A 15,135-nucleotide genomic window follows, 5' to 3' on the forward strand; every position below is an offset into this window, starting at 1 on the left:
TTGTCTGTTACTGGATGCTTGTTGTTACGCTTGGCTTTAAGTGCCTGCTGCCAGGTAGGACAGCAGGCTTTATCTTGGCCTATTTTGATACTGCTGTTGTGATACTCTTGTTTTGCTCCTTGAATTTTTTTTTTTTTTTTTCTTTTAGACAGATTCTTTAAAAACCCCCTTCTCTTTTATTTCCACATTATTTGCAAGTAGACTGTTAAGTATTTTTGGAATTGGAAGAAACACATTTTTGTGTCCAGATTTTGTTGAGAGCAGGGTTTTGCAAAAATTAGGCTTGAAGTTAAATTTTAAAATTTCTTTCCATCTCTGTATGTGGAGATTGTTACTTCTTATTGAAACAATAATATATTTAATCTTTCATGATGTACAAAATGCTTTTGGTTTTGTGTGTTGTGTCACTGAGGTCTCCAAGTGTGGACAGAAGCAGAATTGATAACTCATCACTTGCATCTCCCTTCTCTGCTGTATTTACCCATCCCATCTTGCAGCTGACCTGAACTGAAGCTTGATATTTCTGTCCTCTTTAATTCAGCAGTGAGAGTGAGGGAGTCAGGATGGCCACTGGCAGCCTAATGCTAAAGTCACAGTTCATTATAATGTTGTAAAGCTGTCCTTAAAAAATATGCCAGCTCAAGTGCAATCTAGCACATCACTGTTTTAAAATACTTTTCTTAAAAAGCTTTTCCTTTGCAGTTTAGAACCTCTCTTCATGCATTCTTATTCTCTCCAGACAAGCTGCTTTGCAAGGCGGATCTGTAACAATCTCTTCTTCTACCTTATGTTCCTAATTATTCTTTCAGTTTGAGGCTTGACAATGAATTCCTTGTGCATGATGGTAAGCAACAGCCAAGTGAATGCTGTCAAACTTGGCTCTTTACTAAATAAGGGGAGTTTATCCTGTCATTTCTCTCTTCCCTTTATCTGATCAACTTTCCTAGTGTACTTGCTTTTATTTTTCTGCTGTCCCTACGTGAGGGTGATCTGGAGCAGATATTATTGATTCCCTTCTTGTAAGCAGAAATTTGAGGGGAAGAGTTGGTCACTGCTCTGCACTTGGTGCTATGGTGTCTGGAATACCAAGACTGTAAAAATAGATTGGGTTCTCTGTAGCTGTGTCTGGTCCCAAAGTTAGCAGGTGGCAAACTGGTTTTTGAAGCCTTGGGAGAATTTCCCCCATAAAGGCTGAATGTAGCTGAAAATAACAACATGGCTTGATGTCACGGTGGGTGTAAGGAGGAGGTGGAATACATCTACCTTAGAGGCAGTTTCCAAGTGAATTGTTCTTTCTTTTCTGTCTGTCTTCAGGGACTCTTTGGCGTAGACCCTAAAAGTGAAAGCAGAGTCAGCCATAATGACTTGCTGCCCACGATAAAGGCTTATAGAGTGCTGCTTTTCCGGATACAACCACATCTGTGCCCTGAAGAAGTACAGTCCACTTCTCTTACAGTGCTTTGTGAGCAAGCCTAACTGTTCCTGAAACAAACACACTTAAGGGTGAGTTGATCATAATCACTTGGTTTTAATCATGCTTTAAGTTGTCAAACAGAAAAACCTAGGTTTCAATAATCAGTTTTAATCTTGACTTATGTCTATTTTTGTTTCCTTAGGTAGGTTCTTACTGTTATTCCCTAAAATACATCTTTTCCATGCTTGTTTTGATGACAGGGTAGATTTACTGTGACGTTTTTATAAATTACAGAACAGCTTAATTCAGATTCTTAATCTATAACAGTTTTAAATGATCTTAAATGATGCCCTTAAATGATCTAGATACATAAATACATGCATAGTTTTTCCTTAGGAAGACGTGTTTTGCATTTAAGATAACTAGCTCTCTTTAAAAAATAAAGAAATGCCACTGGCCCCTCATCCCCCTCAACCTTCTAAAATAATTTGAACCATTTGTGATCTTACACAATTCTGTTTTAAGATCTATGCAGTCTGTATTGGCACGCTCACATCTACTTTTACTTGCTGACTGAGAAGGTAACAGCTGTATTGGCTCAGATGGAAGGACTCCTGAGCTTTGTGTCCCATCTCTTGTTATATTCAAACAGCTTAGAGTAAAACAAGTGTGTTGTGATGCTGAACCCTTTTAATGATCTGTGGTTTAGGAATTTCTTGAACAAGAAGTCAAGATCTTGTAATTTTTTGCAATTAATATCCCTTGAGGGATTTTTTTTTTTCCTAGTTAGCCTTCAGTTAATGTCTTAATACTGAACTCTTCACTGTGCTGAAAGAAGATAATGTACTTCATACTGCAGAAGTCTGAGAGCTTGTTTGCAGTGCTTTTCCAGTGACAACCGTATATCCAGGGACTTGCTCATGTGACCAGTGTCTGGCTTCCCAAATAGTGTTGTTATGATCTTGTCCCAAGTGGCAGCCAGCAATTTCATGGTTGCCAGGTGGCTCCAATGGTAGGGGGACTTTCATATTTGAAAGGTGGCAACTGTCTTTGACTTTCTTTTCATTTTATGGTGTTACATGTCTGCTGTTTAAATACATTATTTAATAATTTCAGAGTAGTAATAACCTGTTACAGCATATTCACCATAACTCCTAGCTTAAATGCTAAACTTGATTCTTAAAAGAATAACGTGCATTTAGTCTTAAAAGTTATTTATTTATTCTGTCATGCTTGAAGTGCATAAGTAGTGAAATGATGTCTCTCTTAGGGCTTTATTTTAGCTGAGACTCTCAGTAATGTTCAATAGAAATATATCCAATGGCCTGAAAAATAATTTGTATGAAATGAGGTTTTGAAACCTTTTGCTTTTGCTAGAATTCTCAATTTAATGATTTGGAGGGACTGCCCTACAATCTGAGTTGCCAGTGGGCCTGTATTTGATACAGACCATTTGAATCTAGAACAAAAGAATAATTGAATTAGTCTTTGTTCCCAAGAAGAGAAGATTGGTTTGAGTCTAGATTCAAACAAGCATGTAACCCACACAGAAAACACCCTTTTCAAAATCCCGGTTAGATTTGTAGGCATTAGAATGGTGTCTGTAATTCCTGTTGATTTCAGGGTTGGTACTTGGTGCTTCTTTGGGTGAGAATCCAGTTGATGTATGCACGTTCCAAAAAGACATGTGTAGATGCAGATGGACTAAACAGTTCACAGTTAAATCTAGTGTTTGTTGAGATAGGCCGTAACTGTAAGATGAGTTCTTTACAGTTTTGGCTATTTTGTAGAGTCTGTCTGGAAATTACCCTGAATATTCCTGATGTGAAATGAGAACCTTAAATGTTTGGCCTTTATTTGGGTAACCTAACCAGTGTGGTAAAGGGTAAAGAACAAATGAAACTGCTTTGTTAGTACTTAAAGGGTAGCAGCGTGCTAGATTTAAGGACAAAGTTTTTCCTCTGTTTGGAAAAAACATGGAAGAAATTGAAAGTAATAGCTAGTGCAGAAAGGAATGGTGTGTGGGCAAGAGCTACTTACCCAGTGAACTTCCTCCTCTTCCTTTCCCCCTCTTAGCAATAGACTTCAGCTACAAACCTTATGTTTCCTATGTGCTTTATCCACCAAAACTGATTCTGTTTACTATAATAGGAATTCTTCTGTTATTCACTAGAAGTAGTAACACTGACTCTTTTGTTTTGTTTTGGTTTTTTTTCAGACCTCCTTCTGGATGACCAATGTGTATTTTAACTGATTATATTGGAAACTAAGTCTCCAACTTCTCATTCATTCCAGCTGGTAGCAACGTTTATAATGCAAAAAAATCACAATTCAGGATCACACAAACATTACTCTTAAAACTTCCTAGATGATTGTAGTTGCTTTGGTTGTGTTCTATGCTAGCAGAAGCCTTTTTCAAGGTTTGCTGTTGACTCTAGAGCACCACGTTCCCTGTTTACTGGGAGCCTTGGGGGCTAGCAATATGGGAAACTCGTGTGTTTGCCGCGATGACAGTGGAGCAGAAGACAACGTGGAATCTCAGAGTCGGCAAACGGAGAACAGTAGATCACGCATACCTGAAGCAAGGAGCCACCCAAGGGACCCTGTCCGTCCACCCAGGAGGGGTCGAGGGCCTCATGAACCAAGAAGGAAAAAACAGAATGTGGATGGGCTAGTACTTGACACACTGGCTGTAATTCGGACGTTAGTAGATAAGTAAGTACCTCCTCAAGGAATAATTCAACATGAATGAAAATGTTCTTGTCTTCTCTCAAACCGTGGCTCCGTCCTCTCACCGATCTACACCTGACCCTCCTTGGAGCAGCCGCGTGTTTCCATCTGGAGGCTTAGGAGAGGAGCACCTTTCCTAGGTAATAGAAGTAGCTCCTGAGTGCCCAGGTACAGACTCTTCCAGGACCTGAGGAGCTTCCTCACAGTTCCTGTATGGGCCTACACCTAGGTGGGATGAGGAGTGTGCTCAGTATTTCTTACCTGGCATAGATGCACAGTTTAGGAAGCAATGAACACTCCAGAGTTTGGGAACTTCTGTCCTAAAAATTGGTTGTTATGCAAGTTTTCTGTTTTCAGGCTGTATTCACTTCTTTGGAAATGGTTAAGCAAAACTGAGAGCTTTGATCTTTGTTAGCTTGTATAAACAGACTGAGGTTTTCTTTCCAGTTATAAGTCTGACTACTTTTTAAAGACCGCATGTTGTGACTGCTCAACTCATGATCCCAGTGTTGCATTCCTTGCATGCTCAAAGCATCCATTAAGGGTGTGGGAGATATTTATGGATTCATCCTTATTTTTTTTATTGTGTGTTGCTTTCTACAAAGCTTCAAAAAAAGCTTAAAAGGGCCTTGAAAATGATGGGTTAAGTTAGCTTGTCACCTTTTGGGATAGGTGCAGGCTAGGAATTGGAAAGGCCAAAACAGAAGGAAAAACAGAATTCTAGCATCACAGCTGGGGTTTGAATTTAAGGGGGATGAGTCTCAGTATAAGTGAACCTTGATTCATACACCTTTATTGCTACTCTGGAATGTGCCTGCAGAGGAGTTTGCCTTTCTGCTGTAAAATGCTTTAAATGGAAATACCAGGATGTTGCTTTTTTTCCTGAACATTCAAATCTAAGGGTTGGGTTTTTTAGCAGGTTTTATTTTCTGATCTGTCTTCAAGTCATTAAGTTAATATGCTGGCAAACTTTTTTGGAAGTCTCTCCCTAATCTCACATGCCTTCCCCTTTCCCCTAAGTTCAGCTCCTTAAGCTGTTTCACAACACTTTTGTGAATAGTTGGTCCTGTTCCTGTGGGTCTTGCAATTGGTTTTGTAATCTTGTAAGTGCTTTCTTATGCTACTGAGGGACAATAAGCATAGTTATTTCACTGATCCTAGAGTCCTGGTTTTGACAAATTGCTGAAGTTACTGTATTTTTTTTTTTATATACAGGCTCCCGTGAAATACTTTTAGACTCACATAATCGCATAGGTTGGAAGGGACCTCTTGAAGTTCATCCACTCCAGCCTCCTGCTTAAAACCCAGGTCTAGCAGGAGCAGATGCCTTAGAGTTTTATCTAGTCAGGTGTTGAACATCTTCAGAATATAGAGATTTTCTACCTCTTTGGGTCCCTGTTCCAGGGTTTGACCAATCCCATAGTTTAAATAAGTAATTATTTTGAAAAGTCGGAATTTCCCATGTTCCAGCACACCCCTGTTGTCTTTGTCCTGTTGCTGTGCACCTCTGAGAAGATCCTAGTTCTGTCCTCTCTGCACTTTCCCTTTACGTAGTTGCAGACAGCAATATGATTTCCCTTCCTTTCCACTTGCTGCCCTTAAGGATGAACGAACCTATTTCTCTTAGCTTCTGCTTGTATGTCATGCTCCCTCCAGCTCTCAACCATCTTGGAAGCCTTATAGTAATGTCTGTCTTGTCCTGAGGAGCCCAAAAATGGGGTGTACTGGTATGCTGCTTTTCCTTGTTTCATATTAAAGGCAGTTGATAAGATACGGCTGATTTTATAACACAGCTAAATATTACAAGTTCTTGCAGATAAGACAAAGGCCTATGGCTATGAATAACGGAGGGGTCTGTTAACAAGGCAAACTATCTAAATGTGTCTGAAAAAAGTTTAAGGAGCCTTTCTGCTAGACTTGAAGCTAATGATAGCCCTTTTTAGATTAATATGGATGCTCACTTGTAGGGGGAAAATAAAATTATGTCTGGAAATCTTGGTTTTCATTGTAAGTGAGAGACTGTAGGAATAACTATGTTCCATTATCCCCTATTCCTCCTAGACCCTGATTTTTCAGTTTTGAAAGCAGAACTGAAGGAAATGGTAGGGAAGCTGACACATTTCTTTTCATGTCAAAAAAATGTGCAAGAATAAAGTCAAACTAAAATGAAACCAAGTAAGTAGCAGCAGGTTGGAAATACAGACTTCAGTGTGATAGTACGGCCTTAAAGCGTGAAGGAAACCAGTCTAAAGAATGGAAGGCAAAATGTTTTTTCTGACAATTTTTTTTCCAAGCTCTATATTGAAAGTTAATACACAGGAACACTCTGAGATGAATTGTAAATTAAGTTGTTATACTGTGATCTGCAATGAGCAGTTGCTTTCCCTGTTTGCTGTTTGTTTGGGTTTTCTTGATGTTTTATCACATCTCAAAGTTCAGACCTAAAACATACCTGACAACTGATTTTTTTTTTTTTAATTTTTTTTTTCCTCTCATATCTAGAGATATCTCCTTTCTAGAAGGAAAGGAGTTAAGGTTCATTTCCTAGCCTCAGAAGGATAAGTACTAATTTTTGGAATTGATATAAAGTGCTGCTTTGCAAGTTAAGAAATTAGCAAAATGACTGTTTTGTTTCCAGATGAGGAAGGTGTGTGCTGGAGGGGATGTTTGGAAACTAAGTGGTTAAAATGGCAAATCAGTGGGACAAGACTCTCTCTTGCCCAGTGTCAGTACTGCTAACACCTGCTACCTATGACAGAATCAGAAACCTTGCTGGTAAAAATGTCATCCTCTTTTATCATAGCCTTTACTTGTACTTATGGGGTTTTTTTTTCTTCTTTCTTTGAATCTTTACGTCCTTTCTCTTCAGGTAGTTCTGCTTGCAGTATCGCACTTTTTTTCCTGATGGAGATTAGTTTCCAGAAGAAAGGGAAAGAGATACTTGAATGGGGGAAAAAACAAACAAAACAAACAACAAAAAACTATTTCAAATGTTATGGTAGTACAAAAATGGGTTAAACTTCACTTTAGCGTTTTATAGTGGAAATACTTAAGAATGTGTTAATTTTTTGGTAAGGAAAGCATATACTTACATCATCTATTTTTAGTCAAAACTGAGATTTTTCTCTTATTTTGCAGGGATGAATTAAAAAATTAAGTAGTTTCATTTTCTGCATGATTAATCTGTGTTGAAATTTTTCTAAAATTCATCTATATTTTGTGTTTCTGATTTTAATTTCAGAACTATGTGATAGAAATTGAGTGTGGAACATATTCTAAGCCTGGGGTTAGTTTGCAGTGCTTAAGTAGCACCAATTAAAGCATTTAGGACATGCTGCTGCATAAGCTTTTTCTGGACCTGGAGGTGCTTACTGAATAGGATTTTTGAGATCTTGCTTTAGGTCCTTTAAACGGTGGTGCCTGCTCAGATAAACAGACCTGCCCACAGCTTCTTGTACTTGCTCCAGCAAACCAGACTGAGGAAATGACCTAATTGAACTTTTTGTTTTTCATGTTGGAAAGGGGATTGGGTTAAATATCTTCTGTTAAACTGCCTTAACTGTTTCTTACAGCTCTTGTTAATGAGTTTGAAGTCTATGCTACTGATGGGTGGCTTGCCTCTCAGTTTTGTGGGGTTTAAAAAAATATTTATATATTTAGCAGAGAATTTCTGGGGAAAAAAACATGTTTAAGCTATGTCCCTTGTGCACTGCTCTTGGTTTGCTTCATGACCTCTGACAGTCTCTTGTTATGTACTCTGAGGAACCTCGCTAATGAATAGCAGCACTAAGCCTAAGCATTACGTTCAGCTTTTAGACATGTGGATATGGATCACCATTTAATTTATCAGTTATCGTAGATATGCAGATGTTGACTTTGAGCCAGAGAAAGGCTCAAGTTCCATCTGTGTTTCAGATCTGAAAATGGCATTATCAGTCTGCAGCCTGTGTAACTTCGTTTTGTTAAATACTTACTGGATTCATTTTCTGTCTGTGTATTATAATTTTATTCAATGTATTATGTTGATGATTGTGCATAAATTGACCTGTGTAATATCTCTTTCAGTGACCAGGAGCCTCCTTATTCAATGATCACGTTGCATGAAATGGCAGAAACAGGTATCAAGGCACTGTGGGCATTTCAGTTGTGACTCCAGAGTGACAAAAAAAAAAAAAGCAAGCAACATCTTTTCTTTGCAAAGAAAAATACATGTTAGCAATATGTGTTACAATTTGATGTAGCTCTAGGGATGTGGGATTCAAAGCACTTCTGCCCTTCAGAAACTCCACTGAGCTTACTGCATTTGCCTGAGGTTTTTTTTAACTTCATTAAACTTCCCATGTGAGCTCTCCAGAAGCAGCCAACGGATGGCCACAAACACATTGTAATGGCATTAAACTGTAAGCCACAAAGAATGTCTGTTTGCAGTAAGGCACGAACAACCCATAGATGTATGTAGACATGGTTGAAACCCATGTGCTCTGGCGTTGGCAAATAGTACATACTTTTTGGTTTAGGTTTTGCTGTCCTTAGACCTCTGCTTTACTGATGTAGTTAGTTGTTCCATCCCTGTCCCTAAGTATTCCTGCAACATGAGCTCGGTTTGTGCAAGGGCTGTTCTGTCTTTGTTACAGCAGGAGAAAGTCTCCCAGCTTAAGACCACCACCAAATTTCTGGTTTAGGGTAATTTTTGTCTCTTAGTAGAGTTGGTACTGGTCTTAGGAAATGCATTTCTATACAAAAATAAATTAATCAACCTGATTACAGCAATTCAGTAAAATGTTTTTCAGGGGAATGTGCTAACAAAAGTCAAACCCCAATGTGTTACTTATATTTACTTGTTGAAGGGAGTGCTAAGTCTCTTCAACCTCACCCGCTTGTATGCAGACACAGACTCTTGTTCACTTTTTCATTTCACAGGGAACTACTTTTTTGTAAAACCAAATCTGTCTACTGTATTAGTATTTTAACATCTTATATGTGAATTGTTGTTCACTTACAAGTGGAAGCCCATGTCTACTCATTAAACAGTGAGAGCTGTTCCTTATGAAAGCAGATTTTCTTTAGACCACCAGACATGGGACAAGCTAATGCAGTTCCTCTGAGGCCCATCTTACTCAGAGTGCTCTGATCCTGGCTAGAAGAACGTTTTTTTCAGTGTCACTGTGGACGCAGCATTTAACACTTGAAGTTGGACACTGAGCTCTTGAGTATCACACTGGAACAAAGTGCTTGTCCATACTGGTTATGAGTGTTCCTTCCTAGTACTGGAGGGAACTGAAGGATGCTCTGACCTGGGCAAGACTGTTCGCCAAACGATAGAGGTGTTCACTGTTACCCAAGCTGCTGTAAACTCACTTATTTCTCCTGGAAGTTAAACTTCTAAACTACTGCAAACTAAGACAGTGGTATAAAAAGTAAACTTTTGTTTGTTATTGTTGTAGAGTTTGTGGGTTTTTTTGTCGTTTTTTTGTTTGGTTGGGTTTTTTTCCCCTAGTGTCTGTAAACTTGCTAGGTAATCTTGAGCATTCTTCAGTTTACATTTATGGATATATCTTGAACACTTCAGAATTGCAGTGATAATTCTGAGTGTTACTTCTGTTTTGTGGTTGACAGATGAAGGCTGGTTGGAAGTTGTTCAATCTTTAATTAGAGTTATCCCATTAGAAGATCCCCTGGGACCAGCTGTTATAACGCTACTACTTGATGAATGTCCGCTGCCAACAAAAGTGAGTCTAAAGCATATGTATTTATCTATGGTGGAATTTGTTATTCATGGTTGCCACATCCATGAAAGCTTCTGGGTGGGTTTCACCAGTGATGCAAGGCTGTTAGCTGTTCAGAAAATGTGTGTGTAACTTGCAACTTTGAGTAATTTGTGGTGACTTGGTATCTAATAGCTACTTAATGCTAGAAGCACCAGGGAGGAGGGGAAGGGAAAAAAAAAAAAAGAAAAAAAAAATCTGTTCCATGAGGAAGAACAAGAGGCCTTTGGTCGTTAGCTGCTTTTCTTGCTGTCGTCTTCTGCCATGTAGTACATGCATGCCGTGCTGTGAGGGTGTACAGATGCTGCAAAAGCAGTACAAGTTCTGCTGGTTTGTTCTCAAATTCTGAAAGCTGTGCGTTTACAAGTCACTGTTGAATTTGTTCCTGCCCTGCACATGAGGAATGCAACACTAGTGCGTGTGTTAAGTTAAACAAATGACATTTTTAAACTATGAAACACCTAGATACAGTTTTGGCAAATTGAGTATTGTTTTTTACTGACCACTAATCTGTCTTGAATGGAAAGATGACCCGAGGTGTTCACACTGTTGGTACAGGTGTTAGTGAGAGCCTCAAGTGCTTCAAGATGCTAACCATTGTTGAATTCCTTTAAATGTGATGATTGTACAGAGAACTTGTCTGTCTTCAAATGCTTGTCATGATCTCATTTTTCAGAAATTAATGGCATCATTGCAGCTTTCATTTATCAATCTACTTCTTATGCTGCCAACTCTAGTTTTCAATTTGCATTGTTAGGGATATAAAAAATGGTAGCTTTTTGTCCTAGGTAAATGTATGAGTAGCTGGAGAGCTGGTCAAATTCTCTACCTGAAGAGGGTTTTTTTCCTCTAGACTACTGATTAAAGTAATCCTAGGCTTTGAACATGTTAAATGTTGTATGATGGCTGTCACATAGACTGCAAAATGCTTTTGAAAACAAAGCTGTGACTAGAAATTTTGCCTGCTTTGAAAAAGAAATCAGGAAACAGAGACCACTGTGAGTGTACCATATGAAGACTGACTTTTTTTTCTCGGCTATATGATGCACTTGGCAATCAAATAATTTGGTTTTTGAAAGCCACCTGACTTTTAGGTATTTTAATTTTAAGGAGTTAGCTATGAAATAGTTGAGCTTAACAAGACAAAAAGAATAAGATGTCTGTTTCTGGGGTGTACAGAGGTGTGGGTTTTCCTGTGCAATCTCTTGACGGTGCAAGGAGCTGCATTTGTGGGATCTGCTGGTCATATGCAGCCTAGTAAAGTGTTTGCTGCTGTTCATTTTCTTTCCCTTCAGGATAAGTTTAAGTTTTTTGGTCTTAAGGGTTTTAAGTCTGTGCCCCACTTCTGTGACAGCTGGAAAACAGCAGCAGGCTGTCTTGAATTTTCTGTTATTGTAGGCCATAGAGTCCATGAAGTTAAAATGGCAGTGCAGTAAACTGTTTATTCTGTAATTTCTTTATTTAACTCAGAATAGTTGATCTCTGTGACAGTTCTAATAATGGCTAAAAGCAGTATCAGAGTATGTTGAGAGTCTAATTTTAGTGAGGCCGAGTTTGTGGCTCAATCATCCTTTATTATTTCTCTATTCTTTCCACTTGGCATCAGTCCTGCTCATCAGTTCTGGTTTTATGGCTTTTCTTATGAGAATGTAACTACTTTTCAGTGGGATCTCTGTACAAACCTCACTCTAGTGCAGTAAACTGATTCAAGTGTGGCTCAGAACACAATTTAAAATATATATATATATATATATATATATATATATATATATATATATATTCAGCTTGAGCAGTACTCATTTTTCTCCAAATGGCCTGCTGATGACTTCAATATGAAGAGTTCTTCTATTTTAATTAGATCCTATCCTGACATTATGCAGTTTCAATCTGAATCAGCTGAAATTTTCATGATGTCTGGAAAGCTGAGGGGTATTGGGAACTTTGGGGTGGGATTCTCCCTGTGGGGGTAACTTGTTCTGGCCCTAGGTTAACCCTTAAGTACCCTGAAAATAGAGAGAGTGCTCCAGATCTATCTTTAATTTTATCCATACCATACTACCCGAACGAAACATGTCAAAGCACGGTATTTTAGATTTATTACCCTCATTGGTTACTTCCTAAATTAGTGTGACTACGGAAAGCCATTTGTGCTCTCAAGAATACCATTTACGATGTCTTGTAAAGCTGACAGCATCCTAAATTTGGTGGCCTCTCTTTTGGGGGCACGTCTCTAGTCTTGAATTTGAAAGCCTAAAGTAGCCCTTTTCTTTTGAGAAGGGTGTGAGTTTTAGGACACTGGAAACAGATTAGGTGGCAGCAGTGCCATATGTGCTGATTGGTATTGTTTGCCTTTGTCTGCATTTCTAGTTCCTATTGCTATAGGTAGCTAACTTGTGTATGACCAGAAGTGTCCTGACTTGTTGCTCACAAAGACAACAATCTGATGATCATTTTAAAGTTACCACTCTTGGGTATGTTGCGCTTTTCTTCCTGTCTGTTCTTTATTATCTTCTTATCTTAGAACATAACCATCCCATGCTCTCTGTAATATGATGCTGACTTTAGTAATATAGTGTAAAAATAATTTGTTGTACTAAATTGAGTTAGGGGGAAATCTGTATCTGTCAGTAATGTTGAAGAGGTTTCTGATTTTTCTTTTTCAGGATGCATTACAAAAGTTAACTGAAATACTAAATTTAAGTGGAGCTGCTGCTTGCCAGGATGCTTGTCACCCTGCCAAACACCGGAATACAACTGCAGTATTGGGATGCTTAGCAGAGAAGTTAGCAGGTAAAGCTATGGGATTCTTCTGAAAGCTTGCATTTGGCCCACTGAAGCACCTCTGCTTTAGCACCCACGATGCAAGCTAGTTCAGAAATGTTTTCTTAGTACTGAATAATGTTCTGCATTGAGGGGAGACCTTGTGTGACAGAATCTACTGCTTTATTAAGACGTTGAACACTCCAGCTTGGGTCCGAATGAGCCATTCACAATCCCAGATACTTAAAAAGATTAAATCCTTCTGAGGCATGGTTAGTGATTGTGGATCAATGTTTGTTTACGATATATTGCCTTAGTGCTAGTGGTCAGGCTCTTACTGAGAACATGTAGTTCTTTAGCCAGTAGGCAGGAATATCAAATTAGTAGTCTTGGAGGCTGTATAGAAACGAAAAAGAAATGCTCTTTCTGCTAAACATGTATTGTTTTATTGTACTTAGCTGAAAAGATTTTCTCTTCTGTGTTACTTAAAAGAAAACTGCTGGGTGACATTTTGTATAGAACTTTTTATTCCCCTGTCATTTCTAGTATCCTGATGGAAACTGATGATTAAGTTTCCTTCCTGCTGATGGTCAGTTTTGTATCTAGCTTTTTGCTTCTCTTCTGAAAGCAGACAGGAAAAGGAGGAAAAAGTGATTGTCTGGTATCACCTAATGGTTATTAAAAAAATAATTTCAGTATTTCTGTCAAAAAAAAAAAAGTAAAGAACAAGGGCAGGAAGCATTTTTGTACTATAATACTTCTACCCTGTTACACTAAGTCAAAATGAGATCCTGTATCTTCTTCCGTCTTAGTGGACACAGATCTCATTGTATCAGCTCAGGCAGCAAATCAGCTAATGCTGTGTTGGAACCCATTGCAATGTGTTAGAGTTTGTAGATGCCAAAGTTGGATTCCTTTGTACCTGTCTTGATTAAGCAGGCAATATTTCAGGGCATTTTTTTAAAACTGTCTGCTTGCTATGGTGCTGCTGCAAATTGTATCGTTAACTATTAAGCAGGCTATATTAGATGCTCAGTTTTGTTTATTTTGGGCTACTGATAAACAGGGATGGTCTTTATACTTTGACTCTGGAAATAAAGGGGAGCCAGCCTCTTTTTGAAAGTAATGAGCATGAAAATGCTAAGCAAAGGCTGGTGGAGTCTTCAGAATCTCAGAAGTGTGGCAAGAACACTGTACCATTTAGCAGGTAAACTGAGTATGTTTGTAATTTGCCAGTAACTGTAATTATTAAATGTGTAGCAAATATTTGACTGGAAACAATGATAATCGTTCTATATTATAGTTCTGATTTGCTGCAAAGATCTCGGATGTTCTTTAATGTGTTGCCTTGTGTTTAAAAGATCTGTGCGATGATGAGTATGTGGTAGCTCTCATGGATGGATTTAACTGTTAATGTTCTTGTAGGTCCTGCGAGTATAGGCTTACTCAGCCCAGGCATATTGGAATATTTACTTCACAGCTTGGTAGGTGTATGTATGTATTTTGCATTTTGTATGTATCCATACATAGAAATTACAATGCAATTTATTTTTTTTTTATTAGTGTGTAAAGTTATGGTCATGTTTGGTAAATACTGGTAGCGTATGTTATAGAAAGCTGAGATTTCAGAGGGTCTATGGGATCTCCACCCTCAGAGGTAATTCCAAGTCAATAGGACAAGGCACTGAGCAGCATGCTCTGCTCAAGCCAGCTCTCCACAGGAGGGTGGACTAGAGGAGCTTTGGAGGTCCCTTTCAACCTAAAGCATTCTGTGACAGACTAACAGCTTTTCCTATCCATCTGTGCTGGGTACTTATTTAATAACGTTTCTTACTGCCCCTGTTTAGAACTTCCAGTCCCATCCGACAGTGATGCTTTTTGCACTAATAGCACTGGAGAAGTTTGCACAAACAAGTAAGTAGTAGCCTCATACTGCTCTTAACTGTCATACTATGGCTTCTACTGCATGACTGTCACTTGCTTCATCTGATAACACTTGTGAGCATAAGAAACTGGATTGGTGTAAACACACATATATAAGAGAAATGTTTGCTTACAGTCAAGAAAAAAGTATTTACTGCTCTAGTGACATCCTTCTACGCCTCACCCTTGAGATATTTGCTGAAACTCAGGGCAGTCCTTCCCAGTTAGAAATTGCTATAGAAGGACTTACGACATGACGCCTTTGTCACTGAAATAAATCTGTATTTGAGATGGAGAACAGCTATGATTGGGTGTTTGCAGGCAGGAAAAAGTATTTATTGCTTTAATGACACCTGCACCCGCACGCAAACCCTTAAGAAATTTGCTAAAACTCAGTCCTTCTCAGCTTAGAAATTGCTACATAAAGACTTATGAATTTACACCTTTGTTACTTGAAAATAAATAAATCTGCATTAAAGAGATGAAGAACAGCTGTAATCTAATGGTCTCTTGATGATGCAGCTCCATGCTGAAGTGGTGTAT

The 15,135-nt window shown here is 38.5% G+C and overlaps 1 protein-coding gene across 3 annotated transcripts in view; it reads left to right on the forward strand.

Moving 5' to 3' along the window:
• The window catches only part of RSPRY1 (ring finger and SPRY domain containing 1), a 39,442-nt gene that overhangs the window by 10,526 nt on the left and 13,781 nt on the right, over positions 1-15,135 (forward strand). For 2 of the 3 annotated variants that reach the window (XM_042797483.1, XM_042797485.1), the window contains exons 2-8: positions 1,315-1,503; positions 3,633-4,129; positions 8,210-8,262; positions 9,761-9,873; positions 12,573-12,699; positions 14,095-14,153; positions 14,517-14,583. In XM_042797483.1, coding sequence (XP_042653417.1) covers positions 3,783-4,129; positions 8,210-8,262; positions 9,761-9,873; positions 12,573-12,699; positions 14,095-14,153; positions 14,517-14,583 — 766 coding nt within the window. In that variant the 5' untranslated portion in view covers positions 1,315-1,503; positions 3,633-3,782. The remainder of the gene's footprint in view (positions 1-1,314; positions 1,504-3,632; positions 4,130-8,209; positions 8,263-9,760; positions 9,874-12,572; positions 12,700-14,094; positions 14,154-14,516; positions 14,584-15,135) is intronic. The other variant, XM_042797484.1, reaches the window with a different exon arrangement.

The sequence above is a fragment of the Tyto alba genome, unplaced genomic scaffold (assembly GCF_018691265.1).
Source record: "Tyto alba isolate M040663 unplaced genomic scaffold, T.alba_DEE_v4.0 Super-Scaffold_26, whole genome shotgun sequence".
Lineage (NCBI taxonomy): Eukaryota > Metazoa > Chordata > Aves > Strigiformes > Tytonidae > Tyto > Tyto alba.